At 50.3% G+C, this 15,726-nt stretch overlaps 2 protein-coding genes across 10 annotated transcripts in view; one reads left to right on the forward strand and one right to left on the reverse strand.

Moving 5' to 3' along the window:
* The window catches only part of PLA2G3 (phospholipase A2 group III), a 7,046-nt gene extending 2,059 nt beyond the window's left edge, over positions 1 to 4,987 (forward strand). For both annotated transcript variants that reach the window (XM_006034609.2, XM_025216615.1), the window contains 5 exons: positions 157 to 291; positions 1,652 to 2,235; positions 2,556 to 2,679; positions 3,469 to 3,603; positions 4,685 to 4,987. In XM_006034609.2, coding sequence (XP_006034671.2) covers positions 157 to 291; positions 1,652 to 2,235; positions 2,556 to 2,679; positions 3,469 to 3,603; positions 4,685 to 4,970 — 1,264 coding nt within the window. In that variant the 3' untranslated portion in view covers positions 4,971 to 4,987. The remainder of the gene's footprint in view (positions 1 to 156; positions 292 to 1,651; positions 2,236 to 2,555; positions 2,680 to 3,468; positions 3,604 to 4,684) is intronic.
* An 845-nt stretch (positions 4,988 to 5,832) lies between these two features.
* Positions 5,833 to 15,726, reverse strand: part of INPP5J (inositol polyphosphate-5-phosphatase J) — a 34,340-nt gene continuing 24,446 nt past the window's right edge. For 4 of the 8 annotated variants that reach the window (XM_025216613.1, XM_006034610.3, XM_025216609.1 and 1 more), the window contains 3 exons: positions 11,342 to 11,419; positions 9,720 to 9,824; positions 8,109 to 9,126 (listed from right to left, as the gene is read on the reverse strand). In XM_025216613.1, the coding sequence (XP_025072398.1) occupies positions 8,488 to 9,126; positions 9,720 to 9,824; positions 11,342 to 11,419 (822 nt within the window). In that variant the 3' untranslated portion in view covers positions 8,109 to 8,487. Of the gene's footprint in view, positions 5,928 to 7,773; positions 7,840 to 8,108; positions 9,127 to 9,719; positions 9,825 to 11,341; positions 11,420 to 15,726 lie in introns of those variants that run through there. The other 4 variants (XR_003096439.1, XM_025216610.1, XM_025216611.1 and 1 more) reach the window with 4 other exon arrangements.

A 15,726-nucleotide genomic window follows, 5' to 3' on the forward strand; every position in this document is an offset into this window, starting at 1 on the left:
CCCCATGGCAGCCTTTCTCTCTGCTCCCTCTTCTTAGAGCCAGCCCATCCCTTCCTCCCTAGCTGTCCAAGTCCTGGCTGCTTCCCTCTTTTAGTCACATTGCCCTGTGTGCTAGGCTCTGACATGCCAGGCCTTGACATACCTGGCTGATTGCAGGTTCAAGCAGTGCTTACTGGATCTGAATGACACCATCTCCAACATCATTGGCATCACCTTCTTCAACCTGCTGGAAATCCCATGCTTTGTGCTGGAGCAAAGTGAGGAGTGCATGGAGTGGCACTGGTGGGGAGGGTGAGTACCCATTCCAGGGTCAGAACAGTGACCTGAACTCAAATTATTGCAGGGCTTCCTAAGCTAAGAGCTGACAGGTTAGGACAGGCTATAGCTTTGCCAGGCACCAATTTTTCCAGACCAGGTTCATCCCAACAGCAATTCACCCACTGTGCGTGCTCTGTACAGTGCAGGCTGGGTGTCTCTCCGGCTTGTCATCACCCTTGTCACCAGCAGAAGAATTGTGAATGTTCTGAGGGCAGAAATGACTGCCTCTGACTGCCAGGGCATGGAAAACACCTGTGTGCCCCTAAGGGACTGACTGCCTGGGAAGACCCCATGAAATCACAGTCCTATGAGTGAGAAATTCCTAACCAACTGGGTCCTTGAGAGCTCATGCAAGACCAGGCAGAGTCAGGCTGTGCCCAGTGGGCAGTGGGCTAAACAGAGATGGACAGAGTTTCTCGTTCCTCAGCCAAGCTGCCCCACCCTACTCAGGGACTCAGGTGAGAATAAGGGCTCTGGTACTTAAGGTGCTGGTTTGATATGAGTTCCAGAAATGGAGTGGGACTTTGGCCAAACTACCTCTGAGTCAGGCTGTGGAGGATTAAGGCCAGGGAAGCCCAGAACGTGGCCCTGGACTATGGTGATGGGTGGGGCACTTTGTCTTTTGTAGTGACCAAAATAGAAAAGGGCAAGGCAGGACCCCAGAAGCAGAGGGGGCAGAGGCCCAGTGGTGTAAGTCAGCTGTCCTTGGTGGGTTTTTCTACAGTCCCACCAATGCCCAGTGCTCAGCTTGTCCCTGCAGACCCCACAAGAGCATTGTGGTACCACTTTGTGCAGCCTCCCAGGCAGGTTGCCACTGTCTCTCTTGTTGGGCATGGACTGCCCATCCCCATCCCCCAGCTGGGGCTAATCCAGTGCTTTGGCTCCCTTGCTCTGCAGCCCCAAGGTCAAGAGACTGGCTCTATAAAGGCCCAGCATTAGCGAAGGCCGTGTGGCTCCATTGCCTGGCGTGGTGAGGAAGTGTTGTGGCTACAGAGTAGGCTGGCCAGCTGCCAGCAAAGCATATCGTTTTGCCACTCTAGCTGATTGGCTGCTGTGGGTGGTGCGGCTAGGAGGGCAAGGCAGAGCAAGCCAGCTTCTACCAGTCTCTTTGCATCACACCAAAGCAAGTGCTGCCACATGCTGGGAAAACAGTGCAGCAGGTGCAGCTACTGGGAGCTCCCCAGCAGAGCCAGTTGGCACTGGGAGAAGCAGGTGTGTATGTACTTGAGGGGGACCCCTGGGAACAGTACCATGCCCTTAGGGGTGCCTGGGTAGGGTGTGGGGAGTAGGGAGCCAGGGTTTATGTTATCTCACATCTTCTCTACTTCCTCAGGTGTAACCGCTATGGCTTGGTGCCTCTGGCACGGGTAATGGAGCAAGGCCAGTACCACTATGACCCTGCCCTGGGGAAGACAGGCAGCCCTACCCCATACCCTCCTTCCCCAGACAAAGGCAAGAAGCCCTCTAGGCTGGACAAGAAGCACAAGAAGCACAAAAAGCAGATGGGAAAAAGCCCTGCTAGGGCCATGAAACATGGTGACGGCATCCAGAGTTTGCAGAGCCACATGAAGGACCAGAAGCCCATGACACCCTTGCTGCCCAGGAGGTTGGACACACTGCTCCTTACTCCTAACAAGAGTAGGGTCTCACCCACATTAGGGCATGTCCCAGCATCAGTGAGGCAAAAACCAGGTACTCTTGCTACAAGTACCTCATTGGAGCAGGGCACCATGACAGGGAAAGAACACCTGTCCACAGGAGGGTACCATGTGGAGCAGAAGGTACAGCACCAAACCAGGGGTCCAGCATACTCTGCCCAAAGGACCAACTCCATGAAGCAGAGAGTGATTCCCCCTCCAGCCTTGGAGATGCACAGGGTAATCCCTGCACCACATCAGAACAAACAGCACCACCTGAGTGAGTGACTGCAAAGAGGAATGGGGCTGAGGGGGAGTGGGGAGGCAAAGGTGCAGTGCTGGTGGCCCGGAGCAGTCGGCAAAGGTGCTTTGCTAGTTCTCAGGGACAGCAGGCACACAGTATGCCCTGCATAGATGCTCCTAGAGACTACCTGTGATGCATGTCTGGTGCCCAGCTTGTGCCCCTGGCATTGGCATAGTGTCCAGTGTGTGGTCAAGGGCATGTACACCCTTTCTGGTCCTGTGATTCCTTGGGAATGAGACATGATATGTCTCAGCTGCTTTCAGCATATTGCCTCCTCTCTCTTTTACCGGGTACAGCAAGGAGCTGCAGGTGCTACCAGCGCCTTGACCAATGCGAGCACAAGATTGCACCCAATGAACTTAAGTATCAGCTGCACAACCTGGACTTCCGGACTCTGTTCCATTGTAACTGCACCCGCAGGTCAGTGCTGCTTCTGCAGGCTCTGGGACTTGTCTTTTTCAAGCACTGGGACATTTGTTGCACAAGGTACCCCTTGTGTAGGCAAGCATTACTCAGCTTGATTCTGATGGGAAGGGAGCAAGGGCACAGGGCTGGGATGTGCCTTCCTCCAACTCTGCATGGAGCAGGACCAATGAATCCCTGATCGCTGGGGCAAGATGCAGAAAGGACAAGCTAGAAGTGTCTAGAGCTGCCGAGGAGGAAACATTCTGTGTGTAGGATCCAGCCCTGCCCAGTCAGGCAAGATACCAGGGCACTTCCCACAGGGGATCTGCCAGCCTGGCAGTGGCACTGAGGAGGGCTGGGGAGACCTAAGTAGGGAGACAGAATGTGGAGATCAGTTTCTTACCAAGTGCAGGAGTAGGTGGGAAGTTGGACACAGTGCTGGATGTTACCCAAGAGATGGGTGGGCCCGTACTGTCTGAGCATGTGCACAGCTGAAGCCTTAGTTTGCAGTGCAGATTCCCAGCCCCACTGTGGCACCAGTCCCCAAGCAAACTTGACAGTTATTTTGGGGCTAGCCCTGCCTAGTCCCACCCTCACCACCTTCAAGCCTGTGCCTTCCTTCCTGAGCATCCCTAGTCCACTGCTGGCTAAATGGAGGTGTGTGCAGGAGGTCAGAGCATCTGCTGTCCCTACTGGGATAAGTGGGGTGAGATGGGGTGCGGGCCAATTCCTGGTGTTATCACTATGTGTCTGTCCCACGCTGGGCATTATGGTGCTGTTGTTAGTTACTCCTCTCTCTTGCAGGCTGGCACGGTTTCTGCGTAGGATACAGAGTCCCAACGAGATGGAAGAGTTGGTGCTGTCCGACTACATCTCCATGGGCTGCTTTGTGCTGGAGCCACCTGCAGGCTGCTTGGCTGGAGAGGACCAGCAACCCAAGTGAGTGCAGCCTCTGCTGTGGGGACAAAGGAAGGGGATTCCTGCCCAGGCCAGCCTTAGGACCTCTGGGAAGGAGAAGTAGGTGCTTCACTTGGCACTCCAGAGTCTGAGCTCTGATTTGAGGTGGGGAAGCCACACAGGCTGGGTGCTGAGCAGAAGGACAGGGCTTGCTTCCCAAGAGCAGGTTGCAAGGCCAGGTACTACAAGGCTTTAACTGTGTTGTTTGACAATTCCTTCATGGTGCTGAGGGAGACAGCAAAGGCTGGGCATAGTTGTTTTCTCACCACTGGGTGGCAGCACAGGACCACCATGTGCTCTGGGAGAGGAGAGAGTAGGTCCTGCTCTTGTGCATCCAGGGACCCTGTCCCCACTGGAGCTGGGGGCAGTGGCTTGCTGGAAGCAACTCCAGGTGCACACTGCAGTTCCACGGCCATTGTCGGCCCAGAACCCCCCACTCAGGCCTCTGCCTCTTCAAGGTGGCAGCAGCAGTCACAGCCTGGGTTTGAATTATGGGGGAGCTTAGGGGGGAGTCCAGGGGGAGGGGGTTAAGCCCCCCGCATAAGAGACAAAAGCCCCCTGTAAGATTTAAAAACCATAACCTGGGGGGGAGGGGGGTTCCGGTTTTATTAGGGTATCATGATGGGCAGCCCTATTTTTTTGTAGACCCCCACAGCAGTCCAAGTGCAATTCAAACCCTGCTCACAGCCCTTGTTAGCAGTGGTGATGCTGACATGTGACTTAGAAGAAGACACAGTCCTTGCTCCATGGGGCATAGTCTGAATGGGGGTGGTGGGGAAGGCTGATTCTGGGGAGTCCTGGCCACCCAGGAAGGCCTCAAGGCCTCAGTTTGGCCACCCAAGACAGACAGGGGAGGGTAGAAGGACTGCAAAACTAGGCCTCAACCCTCTAGGCCTCTACCCCCCCACCCATTGGCCACTTCAGCCCCAGGCAGGGTGACTGCCCCAACTTAGTTCCAGGGCAGACAGCTATAGCAGGGACTATGTACAAAGTTGGGGAAGTGAGGGGAGCAGCAGCTAGTGGACATACCCCTAAGCAAACTGCTCTGTGTTCTCTCTGGCAGCTGTATTGGCAAGGGCCGGGCTGTCCTTGTGCCTGCAGGGCATCTGAAGAACACACTGAAGAGATGGGGGAAGCAACCCCCAGCCCCCGTCAAAGTCAAGCGGCAAGAATGGGAGGCACAAGGTGGAACAATCGGGCTCTATAACAAGTGTCTCCAGCTGGCCAGGGCAGTGCAGAGACGTGATGCTAAGCTTGGTACATCACTTCCCCGAGCCAAGGCAGCCTCAGAGCATATGGACACAGCATGGGAAAATCCACAGGCACATACAGGCAGTGCATCATACTGACTTCACAGCCAGCACTAGCATCACTTGGCTCTGAGACAAGAGAAAGAGTGAGCTTGAGCACAGTCTGCTGCACTTGAGCCCTGGTTGGACAGTATGTATCATCACATGGAGATCTGGGATAGCCCCAGCCCCCTACAGCAAAAGTTGGGGAGATAGGACAAGATGGCACAGATGCCTGTCCCCTCCTTGTCCTTACCCTACTGTGGGCTGGGGTGGTCCTGGAAGCAGGAGGGAATGATGCTGGTTGGTACCAACCCAGGATAGCAGAACCCCTCCCCTAAACATCCATGTGTCCAGGAGGCGCAGGTCCCCCCCACCTTTTTTTTTCTCAAGAAGTTAAATAGCCCCAGTGCTGTGGGAGAGGCTGTGTTGGGGTAGAAGCCCAGTATGCAGGGATGCCCTAAAGGCACGTGCCACAGCTGGATGCAAGGACACCTCCCCTCCACAAGGGAGCTTGCAAGGCCAGGCCACTGTTCCCCAAAGGTAATAGGGGGTCTCTGTCCTGCCCGGGATCTGATATCCTGTAGAGGTTCCACTACCAGTAGCCATTCCCCTACCTCCCTGCCTCTAACTCTGGAGTGTCCAAAGGCTCAGCTGAATCTCTCCAAGGCTGTCAAGAAGCTGAGGCTCTGGGCAGGAGTGTCCAGAGGCCAGAGGGAGGGCCTCTGAGCCAGGTCTTTGGAGTTCAGCCTTGCTGCATAAGCCTTTTGCCTCTTTCTACCTTTCTAGCCAGGTATGTTCTATCCCCCTTTTTATAGCACTGCAGCATGGTCTTGTAAGCCTTATGACTTGCAGCCTGACACTGCACTCTTCCTGGAATGGGGCATGCCTGCTGCTGCAATCCAGTCTGTGCCTGCAGTTGTGGTGCATATGATAGCAAAGTTATGAGATTTATGTGCAGGGGTGGAGCTGTGCCCTCTGCTGGTCTCCACCCCTTGGTGGGCCTTGGCTTTCTGCCTGTAAATAATGTAGAAATAAAGATCTTAGTTCAGTCCTGCCATATCCTATCATTGGTCTTGGTAAAGTCATCAACACGGGGATCTGCCTTGCACCCATGCTTCAACCTCCCTGTTAGGCACAGCCTTGGTTCCACCCCTGCTCATATCCTCCCCACCTTGTTCTGTTCACCATCTACTTCCTTTCCCAGCCCCTGGCAGGGGAGGGATGGCTCCTCACCCCAGTTCCCTTTGGCTGGTAGGCATCACAGTAGACATGGACCCTGCTATTTTGTTCTCTGCTGAGAAGTGACTGCTGCTAATTTTAGCCCAGTACAAAGCTGAGCACAGCAGGGGAGCTGCTGCTTTCATGCAGGAAGGGGCACATGGAACATGTGAACAGGGATCCAAAGTGCCTCTGGGGACTTGGCCCTGACTGGAATCTGCCAAGACCTTGGTCCAAAGGTAGGACAGAGCCAGGGCAAAGAGAGTCCGTATGGAAAACGTTCCTACACTACCTCAGTGCTTGGGCACATTCTTGTCACACCCTGCCTGTTCCACAGCCAGGAAGAAATCTGTCTCATGTTGCCTACTGGTATAATCTCTTCTTCCTGCTCCCCAGCCAGCTTAGAAAACTGTGCACCCAGGGGTCACATCCTGCACAGGACCCACGCACTGACTGCAGCTGCTGCAGAATTGGCTCACAAAAAACCTTGGCATCCTGTTGTAGTATAGGATCAACACTGACCGGCTGTGATGGGAGAATGTATGCCCCATCCCCTATCAAACTCTTCACCCAATTTACTTCAGCACAGAGCCTCTGGGAAGCCTACTTGAGCACTGGGGTCAAGACTGATTGCAAACATAAGAGCATCTTCTACAAGCCCCCTTCCACACAGCAGCAGTCCCCTCAGGACCATTCTGCGGCATGGTGGTCAGCATTGCCCACAAAAGGGAAAGCACCCTCTATCATACTTCTTGCAGCACAAGGCCCTTTAGCACCCCATTTATGATGTTTCCTAGCACAGCTGGTGTCCTCACCATGCCAGCTACGCTGCCCAAGTCCTAACCTTGCCATTTGTCCCCTTCTCAGTCTCGGGTTTCTCTCAACCTCTGCTTTTTCCTGCCACCACAGTGTCAACGAATGAAAGCACAGCATTGCTAGAGGGTGGAAGGGTGGTTTATTCCATCACTTGCAGTGTGGTATGACACAATGCATCAGAGCTATACTATTCCTGAGCCACAGGCATGGAGTATCCAGACTCACCCACTCCCCTAACAGCTTCTGTCCATTCCCTAATCCCAGGGTACTTACAAAAGCTGACTAGACACACACCAGGCTCTGGAGAGCAAACTGCACACAGCTGTGCACCATGGGGAGGAGCACTCCTTCCCCTTCTTGAGCTCCTGCTCTAGTCACTTCTAATAGCTCCCTGCCACCATTCTCAAACCCTTCTCTGTCACATGAAGGCATCCAGTTCCTCTCTGCCATCCCTTACCACCTCCACAGTAGCTTCCTACAACCAGAGCTTCATCACCACCCCCCACAGCCTCTTGGGTCAAATCTCACCCAAGTATCAGTCTGCCAAAGCCATTGCCATGGCAATGTGATGCTGCCATGGGCTCCCTGCATGGCCCAAAAGCCAGCCAAGCCTCGGCCAATGTTCAGCTTGCTTGGTCACCATAACTCTTTACCATTGACCATAACTATTTCCCATGGAAGAGGCCAGCTGGCTCCCAAGCAGGCTGCTCTGAAAGTGGGACACCTCAAGACACCTCCTTGTCCATCTTTGAGTCACTGTCTGGGCTTCGAGGAGCTTCTGTCCCCAAACTCTAGCTCAGCTGTTTCCCACTTTACACCTAGGTACCTTGCAATTGACAGTCACTTCTATGTCCTGGCTCAGCTCTCAGACCTAGGCAGGACCTTCTCCACCCTAGAGAAGACAAACCTTCAGTCACACCAGGCTTATCCCACAGCTGTCCAAAGAATCCCAGTGGCACCACACTGCTTGTACAACACCTGACATAGCAGCCCTTCTAGCCTGGGGCTTGCTGGTCCTTACTCTGACTGGTCTGTGGTCCTCTCTTGCTCCCATCTATACCATACTGTCACAGAATAATGCTCTGCAATTTCTTCCCAGAGAAAAGTCCAGATTGCCCATTTCATCTCTCAAAATATAGAGTCGGCACCAGGTCCCAGCTCTCCAGGTGCACAGAAATTTGGGGAAGATTTAATTACTAGAATAACTTAACAAGGAGGAAAATTCAGGGCAGCTCCATTGGGACGTTGCGTTTCACTCACAACACTTAGCACCACACCAGGAGGGGGTGATTGTCAAAACGGGTGCCGCATGGCTGCAGCTTCCCAGGGATGTGACCATGTTGCATGGACACTTGCTGATGATGCTTCTTATGGAACACCAGATGGGAGGAAAGACTGGAGCATCTGGAGTGGCCAAATTGTGGGCAAGAAAGGCAACACATAGGGAGGCAGACAGCAGCTCTCTATATGGGGATGGTTACTAGTGGTTTCACAACGGTTGGTACCCAGAAGTTGCTGCGCAGTGCCAGCCCACCTGTCCTCAGTGGCTCATGTTGCGGACATAGCTCTCCAGGTCCTTGGCTTCCTTGGGACTGGACCCTTCTTTGGGGGAGGTGCTGAACAGGCCTGCCAGCATGGCTGTGGGGCTAGTGGGGCTCATCCGCCTGGCAGGGTAACCCTGGTCAGCACTCCCTCTCCTCTGGTCCATGGCCTGGTCGAAGGTCTCCAAGCGGAGAGTGGGTAACAGACTGAGGTTCCTGGGGTCAGTCTTGGCCAGGGGACTGTCACGGATTCCCCCATGCTCCCCCACAGTCCGGTAGGAGGGTGCAATACAGCTCTCCCTACTCTCCAGGGTCCTTGCTGGCTCCTTGCCCTTGGAATTGAACCGAGGTAGCTGGTCCTGGGGCAGGTGGATGCTGGGGATGTCTCCTTTGAGGCCACAGTGACTTTGTGGTGATGGGCTGCGGCTGGCTGCTCTTTCCCGGCTTGATGGCCGCAGGATGAGCCCCTGGAACTTGGACAGGCCAGGACTCCGGCTCCGGTGCCTTTTCATTTTACCAGGGCTGGGGCTACGGGATTTGGGTGCCAGCAGAACCAGGGTGCTGTCATCCTCTTCATCAGAGCTGGTGCTTGAGCTGTCCATTGGGCTGCTGCCTGCCTCAGATGTGGGCAGCGAGATCTACACACCCAAAGAGAGAATTAACAGCCAGGGGAATGCAATGGTAGGAGAAATGTGCCTTTGCAGAGAGAAGACCTAGGCTGCCCTGCACCTTTGCCCTTTCCCTGTGCCTAGGTCTGGAGCCGCCAAGTGTACTGGAGCCATAGAAGCAACACAGGAGGACTTGAGCAGGCCACTTAGGCTGGTAGCCAGCAACTCTGGGATACAGTTTGGGAAAATGGCACAGGAACATTTGAGATAGGGCCATCTCTATTTTTCTCATGCCTGAGTAATGCCTGGCACAGAAGAGCTCCACAATGCCATCAAAATACCTGTAGTAATACATTCCCACCTCATTCAGCTGCAAGCTCCCATCCCCATGGCATCACCTCAGCCTCCATGAAGCTCCCCAACCTCACAAAAGGCATCACACTCTTTAGAATGATATTCACCCAGTCAGACCCTGCCCAGTTACCCCTACCCCACCTGTAAAACTCCCCTTCCTGCACTGTGCACATGCACTCCTTCCCACCTGCCTGGCACCCCGCATCTCCCCCACAACCTCCCCCTGCGGATTTGCCCAGGCCCCGTCTCTCTGCAGGGCAGTGGCTGACCTGGAAGGGCTCTGTCACCCCAGCAAGGCTGCTGCAGTTGTTGCTGTAGTAACCAAGAATGTATTCGCCTTTCCCTTTGGGTAGTGCCTCCTCAGAAAACATCACCTAAAGCCCAGAGACAGCAAGTGGGTGTCAGGGTGCCATAGAGCAGAAACTGGGTACTAAGCTTACCTCCATGTAATGGCAAGGATCCCAAACATGGGCATTTGAATGTGCACTTGGTATCCAAATGAATTTCTAAAATGATAGGCAAACGCAAAGCAGGACCAGACCAGAAAAAAAATAATCTCTCAGATATACAGCAGCACCACAATGGGGAGCCCCTCTCAGGAAGAGTTTGGAAGAAGAGAAGCCCCAAACCCCAGAACAAAGCCAATCTGCCCTGCACCTCTATTTTAGGTTCAGAACAGGTCCCATCTTCGCCCTCAGCTAGCCTCTGTGGCTGGATGGCTCTGGTCAGTACTTTGTGATCTGCTGACTTAGGTTTAAGCAACAAATCTGTGGAGTTCAGAGGCCCAGCAGAGCCAAATGCCTGTGCCACAGCCTTCCTCCCAAATCCCTGGGGAGGAAAAGCACAACAGTACTGGCACCACATATACTGACAGAACAGTAGTGCAGATCACCAGCCTCAGCAGAGGATGCCAGTCCTCTGGAGATGCACAGTCCCTGCTCAAGCACAGAGTTCAACAGGTTGCCTGGGCCTGGGAGATGCCCCAACTCATGGGGCCAGGGCCATCTCCACCATGGGGACACACACACAGAGGGACCAATTCACCTCCAGAGTCCTACTAGCACACAATGCCCCATCCCTTTACAACCAGGGCTAGGACTCCGCATCTTCCGCAGTTTCTCTTATCTGGTGGCCCACAGATGACCCACTCCATTCTGGGGTAGGATCACCACTGATCTCAGGTGCCTCCCATTCAGCTGTGTGTTCCCCTGGCATGGAATAGGCTGCTTAAACAACTGCAGGAGCTTAAACTGAGTACGAAGCTAGAGAGACTGCTCTGATCTCAACAGGTAGGGGCTAGCTTCCCATTAGGCCAGAAAGGAATGAAGCAGCTATGGGAAAGGTTCAGCCTAGGACTTGGGAACACAGCCAAGGGTAGGAGGGCCAGCCCAAGCCAAGCCAGTAGGGTGCAGAGCCTGCAGCCAGCGGTATTCCCAGTCTCTGCTCCCCAACACCTCACCCCATGGCTCAACTGCTGACACAGGTGGAACTGCATCCCAGCAAACATGTTGGCAGCTCCCCAGTTGTCAGACTGATGCTGGCCATGGCATCTCCCACACACATGGCTGCATGGGGGGTGAAGGCTCTGTTCTATCCTCCCACACACGTGGGGTCTCCAGGCCTAGCAGAGCCAAATGCCAGTGCCACAGCCTTGCTCCCAGATCCCTGGGGAGGAAAAGTACAGTGATATTGGCACCACACATATTGACAGGACAGCAGTGCAGATCACCCATCTCAGCAGAGGATGCCAGCACCCTTTGGAGATGCATAGTCCCTGCTCAAGCACAGAGGTCTACAGGTTGCCTGGGACTGGGAGATGCCTCAGCTCATGAGGCCAGGGCAATCTCCACCATGGGGCCATACATACTACTGCAGAAAGACCGATTCAGACCTGGTGTATGCTTCCGTCTGTATCCTCATGCTTGGCCCATACATAGGACACGTAGTCTTTAGGGTGCCTGAAGCCTACCTGCAGGAAAGAGAAACAGCTAGCAGGCTAGAACCCCCACAGTTCACCAACCAGAGAACCTACTCCTGCCCCCATTAAATGCCCAATTTGGATCCTAGCCTATGAAGGCTTCCAAATCAAACCCTCAGCTCCCAGCCACCTCTACCATGCCCCAAGCCAATTTGGGGTTTCCATTAAGGCCACATAAGGTCTGATCTTTCAATTAGTGCTAAACACCCACAGCTCCCTTTCATTGATAGCATTGCCAGCTGCAGCACCCAAAATGCACAGGCCAGATCCCAGAAACCATGGGATTGAGGCATTTTTAAATCTTGTGGTTTTTAAGCCAATGGCTGTTCTCGCTCTGCCTCTGAGATGTGGAAACAGCAAGGGGTGCAAGCCAGGGGACCCATGCTCTCTCTGCCTGTGATAGCCAGGGTCATCAGGGACCCCATGTCCACTCTACCTTTGCTGGTGGGAATCTCATGCCTTCTCTGCCTTTGGGGTTCAGAGGTACTTGGGGGGCACTTTCAGGTTCTTTTCCCCATCCACAGGGGAGAGAAGATTTCACTTAAAAACTGAAAGATACATTCTTTTCCAGCCACGACTCCAAGACCTGGAGCTTTATGAAAGGACAGCATTAGCTCCGCTGATCATCACAGCCTGACTATAGAGATCAAACAGGGGCTGAGAAACCAGGACTCAGGCACCCAAAACTCAGTGGAGACTTTGGCCAGAAATCCAGCCTTCCCCAAACCTGCCTAGCTGGCACTGGAGCATCAGGTATAGAGTGGTTGTCTGCCTCTATTTGGGGTCAGGAGAGGAAAACATGTTGGCTAGGGTTTGTTCAGTTATGTCCTTTCACGCTCTAGCATTAGCAATAATACCTTATGTTACAGTCATTTATGAAGGACATCCTCCACCCACTCCTTCCTCGCCTGCAAGGGACCTAGCATAGTGATGCCTCGTGCAGAGCCCAGGAAGGGTCTTAACACACAGTGACCTCGGTACCAGCCTACTACAGGAACTGTAGTTAGGAATAATTCCTGCCAGGTTGGATAAAAATCAATTATTTTTTTTAAAGGCGACAAAAAAATCTGTTGAGTTTTTTTTATTTAAATAAGATTTTTGACTTAATCATATGTTTTGATTTTTTTTTGTTAAGATGCTTTAAAAATGATACAAAGCTAGTTTTAATTTAAGATATGTTAAAGTTTGAAGATATCATCATGGAATAGGGATGATAGCTTCTAATTATATACTATTTGAGACAATATAACCTTTTTAGAAAAGTTTTATAAATAGGTCACAACAGGCCATGGACTATATTAGGGGCCCAATCTTATGGGGTTCCCAGAGGCTCCTCTATAGATTAGTAAAGATTACCCAATGGGACTCAGTGCCCAGTCTAGAAGATTCCATTAAGCATCTCTGGTATGCTAGGTTTCAGTTCTCAGTCTGTAGATTTGTGACTGGAAAGATAACATCCTTGTTAACAGCAGTATATGGAGATGAAAGATAACAGACCTGATTACCTACCCATCAGCCCTATTGCCTCTCTGCAAGTTTGTGTATAAAGAGCCAAGCTCTTACCCCTCTCTAAAAGTGCAAAGTTTCAAGAAGTTAAATGAATAGAGAATTATTGAGGTGGAGTAGAGCTGGGCAAAGAGGAGGAGTCTGGAGATAAATGCAAGGAGGGAGGGGCAGTAGAAACAAGAGAGAAACATTTTGAGCAGAATATTCCAGAAATCCTGAGGAATAAGTTTCTGAATATAGCCTCTCCATTGATTTGAGATCTAGCGAGGGAATGATATGGAAGAAGGGAAAAACCTATCATGGCAGTCAGCTTCCAGGCCATAAAAGAAACGAGACTCTATTTGGAAATATTTTAATAAAGTTCCTCTACCTGTAGGTAAGACAGGCTTGCATGCAAAACGCAAACAGTGCAACAAAGAAATGCAAGGCCTTATTTCAGGGGTGGGCAAAATGCGACCCGTGGGCCAGATGCAGCCTGCCAGGCCATTCTATCCAGCCCGCAGGGCCCCTAAAACATTTAGAAAATTAATATTTATCTGCCCCTGGCTGCCTGTCATGTGGCCCTCGATGGCTTGCCAAAACTCAGTAGGCAGCCCTCCACCCAAAATAATTGCCTGCCCCTGCCTTATCTGCTAATGATACCAGTGTTCCAGGCAAATGTATGACACATAGTATATCACCTGTAGCAAAAAGAAAAAAAAATCTCCATCATCCAGAAACAACTATAGATATGTTTGTAATAAGAACTAGCAGATTACAGCAAGAATTAAATTGATGGAAAAAATTGCTCAGTTTGTTTATGCAACAAACTTTCCTGTCCATATGGTTGAGAACACACGCTTCATTGAGATGGTTCAGTCATTAAGACCAGGATTGAATCCACCCGCCTGCTCTGAAAGCAGATATAGCAGGCAAATTGCTGGATAAAGTGCATGAGAAAGAAACTGAACAGTGTACAAAAAGTCTAGAGGGGAAAATTGTTAACTTGAGTCTTGATGGGTGGAGCAATGCCCACAATGATCCAGTAATGTGTGCTTGCATGACAGCAGAAGAAGGGACTGTCTACCTTACAGAAACAATTCATACATCAGGAAATGCACACACAGCAGAATACTTACAAGAAGTAGAAGTAACAATAAAAGCTATAACAAACTGTGAAAAAAATTCAAATGTCTACTAGGCAGCGGTCACAGACAATGCTACAAATGTATCAAAGATGAAAAGAAATCTAGAAGAAAGTGAAAAAAAAACCCCAAGCTAGTAACATATTGCTGCAGCACTCATTTGATGCACCTCTTAGCCAAAGACTTCAGTGCTCCCGAAATAAAGGGTAATATTGTTGAAATGGCAAAATACTTCTATAACAGCCATTTTGCAGCAGTTGCTCTGAAGAAAGCAGAAGGAACCAAACTAACTCGTCCACAAGATGTGTGATGGAATTCATTAGTGGACTGTTTTGAACAGTATATTGAGAACTGGTCTAATCTGATGACAATTTGTGAGAAAATTGTGACAAAATAGATGGAACTGCCATAGCCAAAGTTCTCAACATAGGGCTAAAGAGAAATGTAGAACATATGCTGACTATCTTGAAGCCTATTTCTGTAGCCTTGAACAAGGTGCAGGGAAATTGCTGTTTTATTGCTGATGCTGTTGAAATTTGGAAGGAACTGAGTGAGACCTTGAAAAGAGAAATACGCAATGACAGAGTTAAATTACAGGCATTAAAACAAAATGGATCGAGCACTATCTCCAGTTCATTTTCTTGCCAATAGTCTCAATACTCAGTAATAGGGTCAGTCCTTAACTTCTGAAGAAGAGGAGTTGGCTGTGACCTGGGCATCCAGCAAGCATCCCTCCATAATACCAACTATAATAAATTTCAGGGCTAAGGATGAACCATTCAAGAAATATATGTTGGCTGATGAGGTCTTAAAGTCACACCAGTGAACTGGTGGAAGTCACTTAAGCACCTGGATCCATCAGAGTCTATTGAAGTGATAACCCAGCTTTTAACAGCCGTAGCTGCTTCTGCAGGTGCAGAAAAAAAATATTTTCTTTCTTAGGATTAATTAATTCTAAATTAAGAAATCACTTGGGAACTGAAAAAGCAGGAAATCTTGTCTTTCTTTCCCAGACCCAGTCTATGAATAAACAGGAAGAGGAAGGTGAAGACTAAGTTTGTTGCATAACCCAGTATTTTAAGTTGCTCATGTTGACCTGGCTGATATAATCTATTTAATTTTTGTTAAAAACGCATTTCACATGTATAACTAAAATAGTTAAAAATTCAAAAATACATATGCTTGTTTTGTTAAAATAATTATACATGTTTGTTGTTGAAGAAAAATATCCAAAATAAATAAGCTTGCTGTTTTAGTTAAATAAAACAATTTAGATCTCTATTGATCTTGGTGACAGTTGTTGTTGTCCTAATACAACTTGACAAAAATATCCCCCAAATATTCCTCATTAATCTAGTGAATTGGAGATAGCTTGCCTCCCAATGACTTCAGTTAGCTTTGGTAAATAAAATAATCAAATCATAATTCAGTTTTCTGATGTAGCTGCAAAATTAGCTGTAACTGAAAAAATATTTAAAAAAAAAAATCACTGCTTTAAAATGTATAGTGTATACCTTCTAAAAATGAAAACTCACATCTCTCTCTGAGTTATGAATAATATGTATTAAGCTTATATCAAACAACAAGAATGCACTTCTTTGTAGAAACCAATGATTGAACCAAAGCTTCCTGACCACTGATTTAAATCATGATTTAAATCAAATCCAC

Source organism: Alligator sinensis, unplaced genomic scaffold, assembly GCF_000455745.1.
Source record: "Alligator sinensis unplaced genomic scaffold, ASM45574v1 scaffold295_1, whole genome shotgun sequence".
NCBI classification, from domain to species: Eukaryota; Metazoa; Chordata; order Crocodylia; family Alligatoridae; genus Alligator; species Alligator sinensis.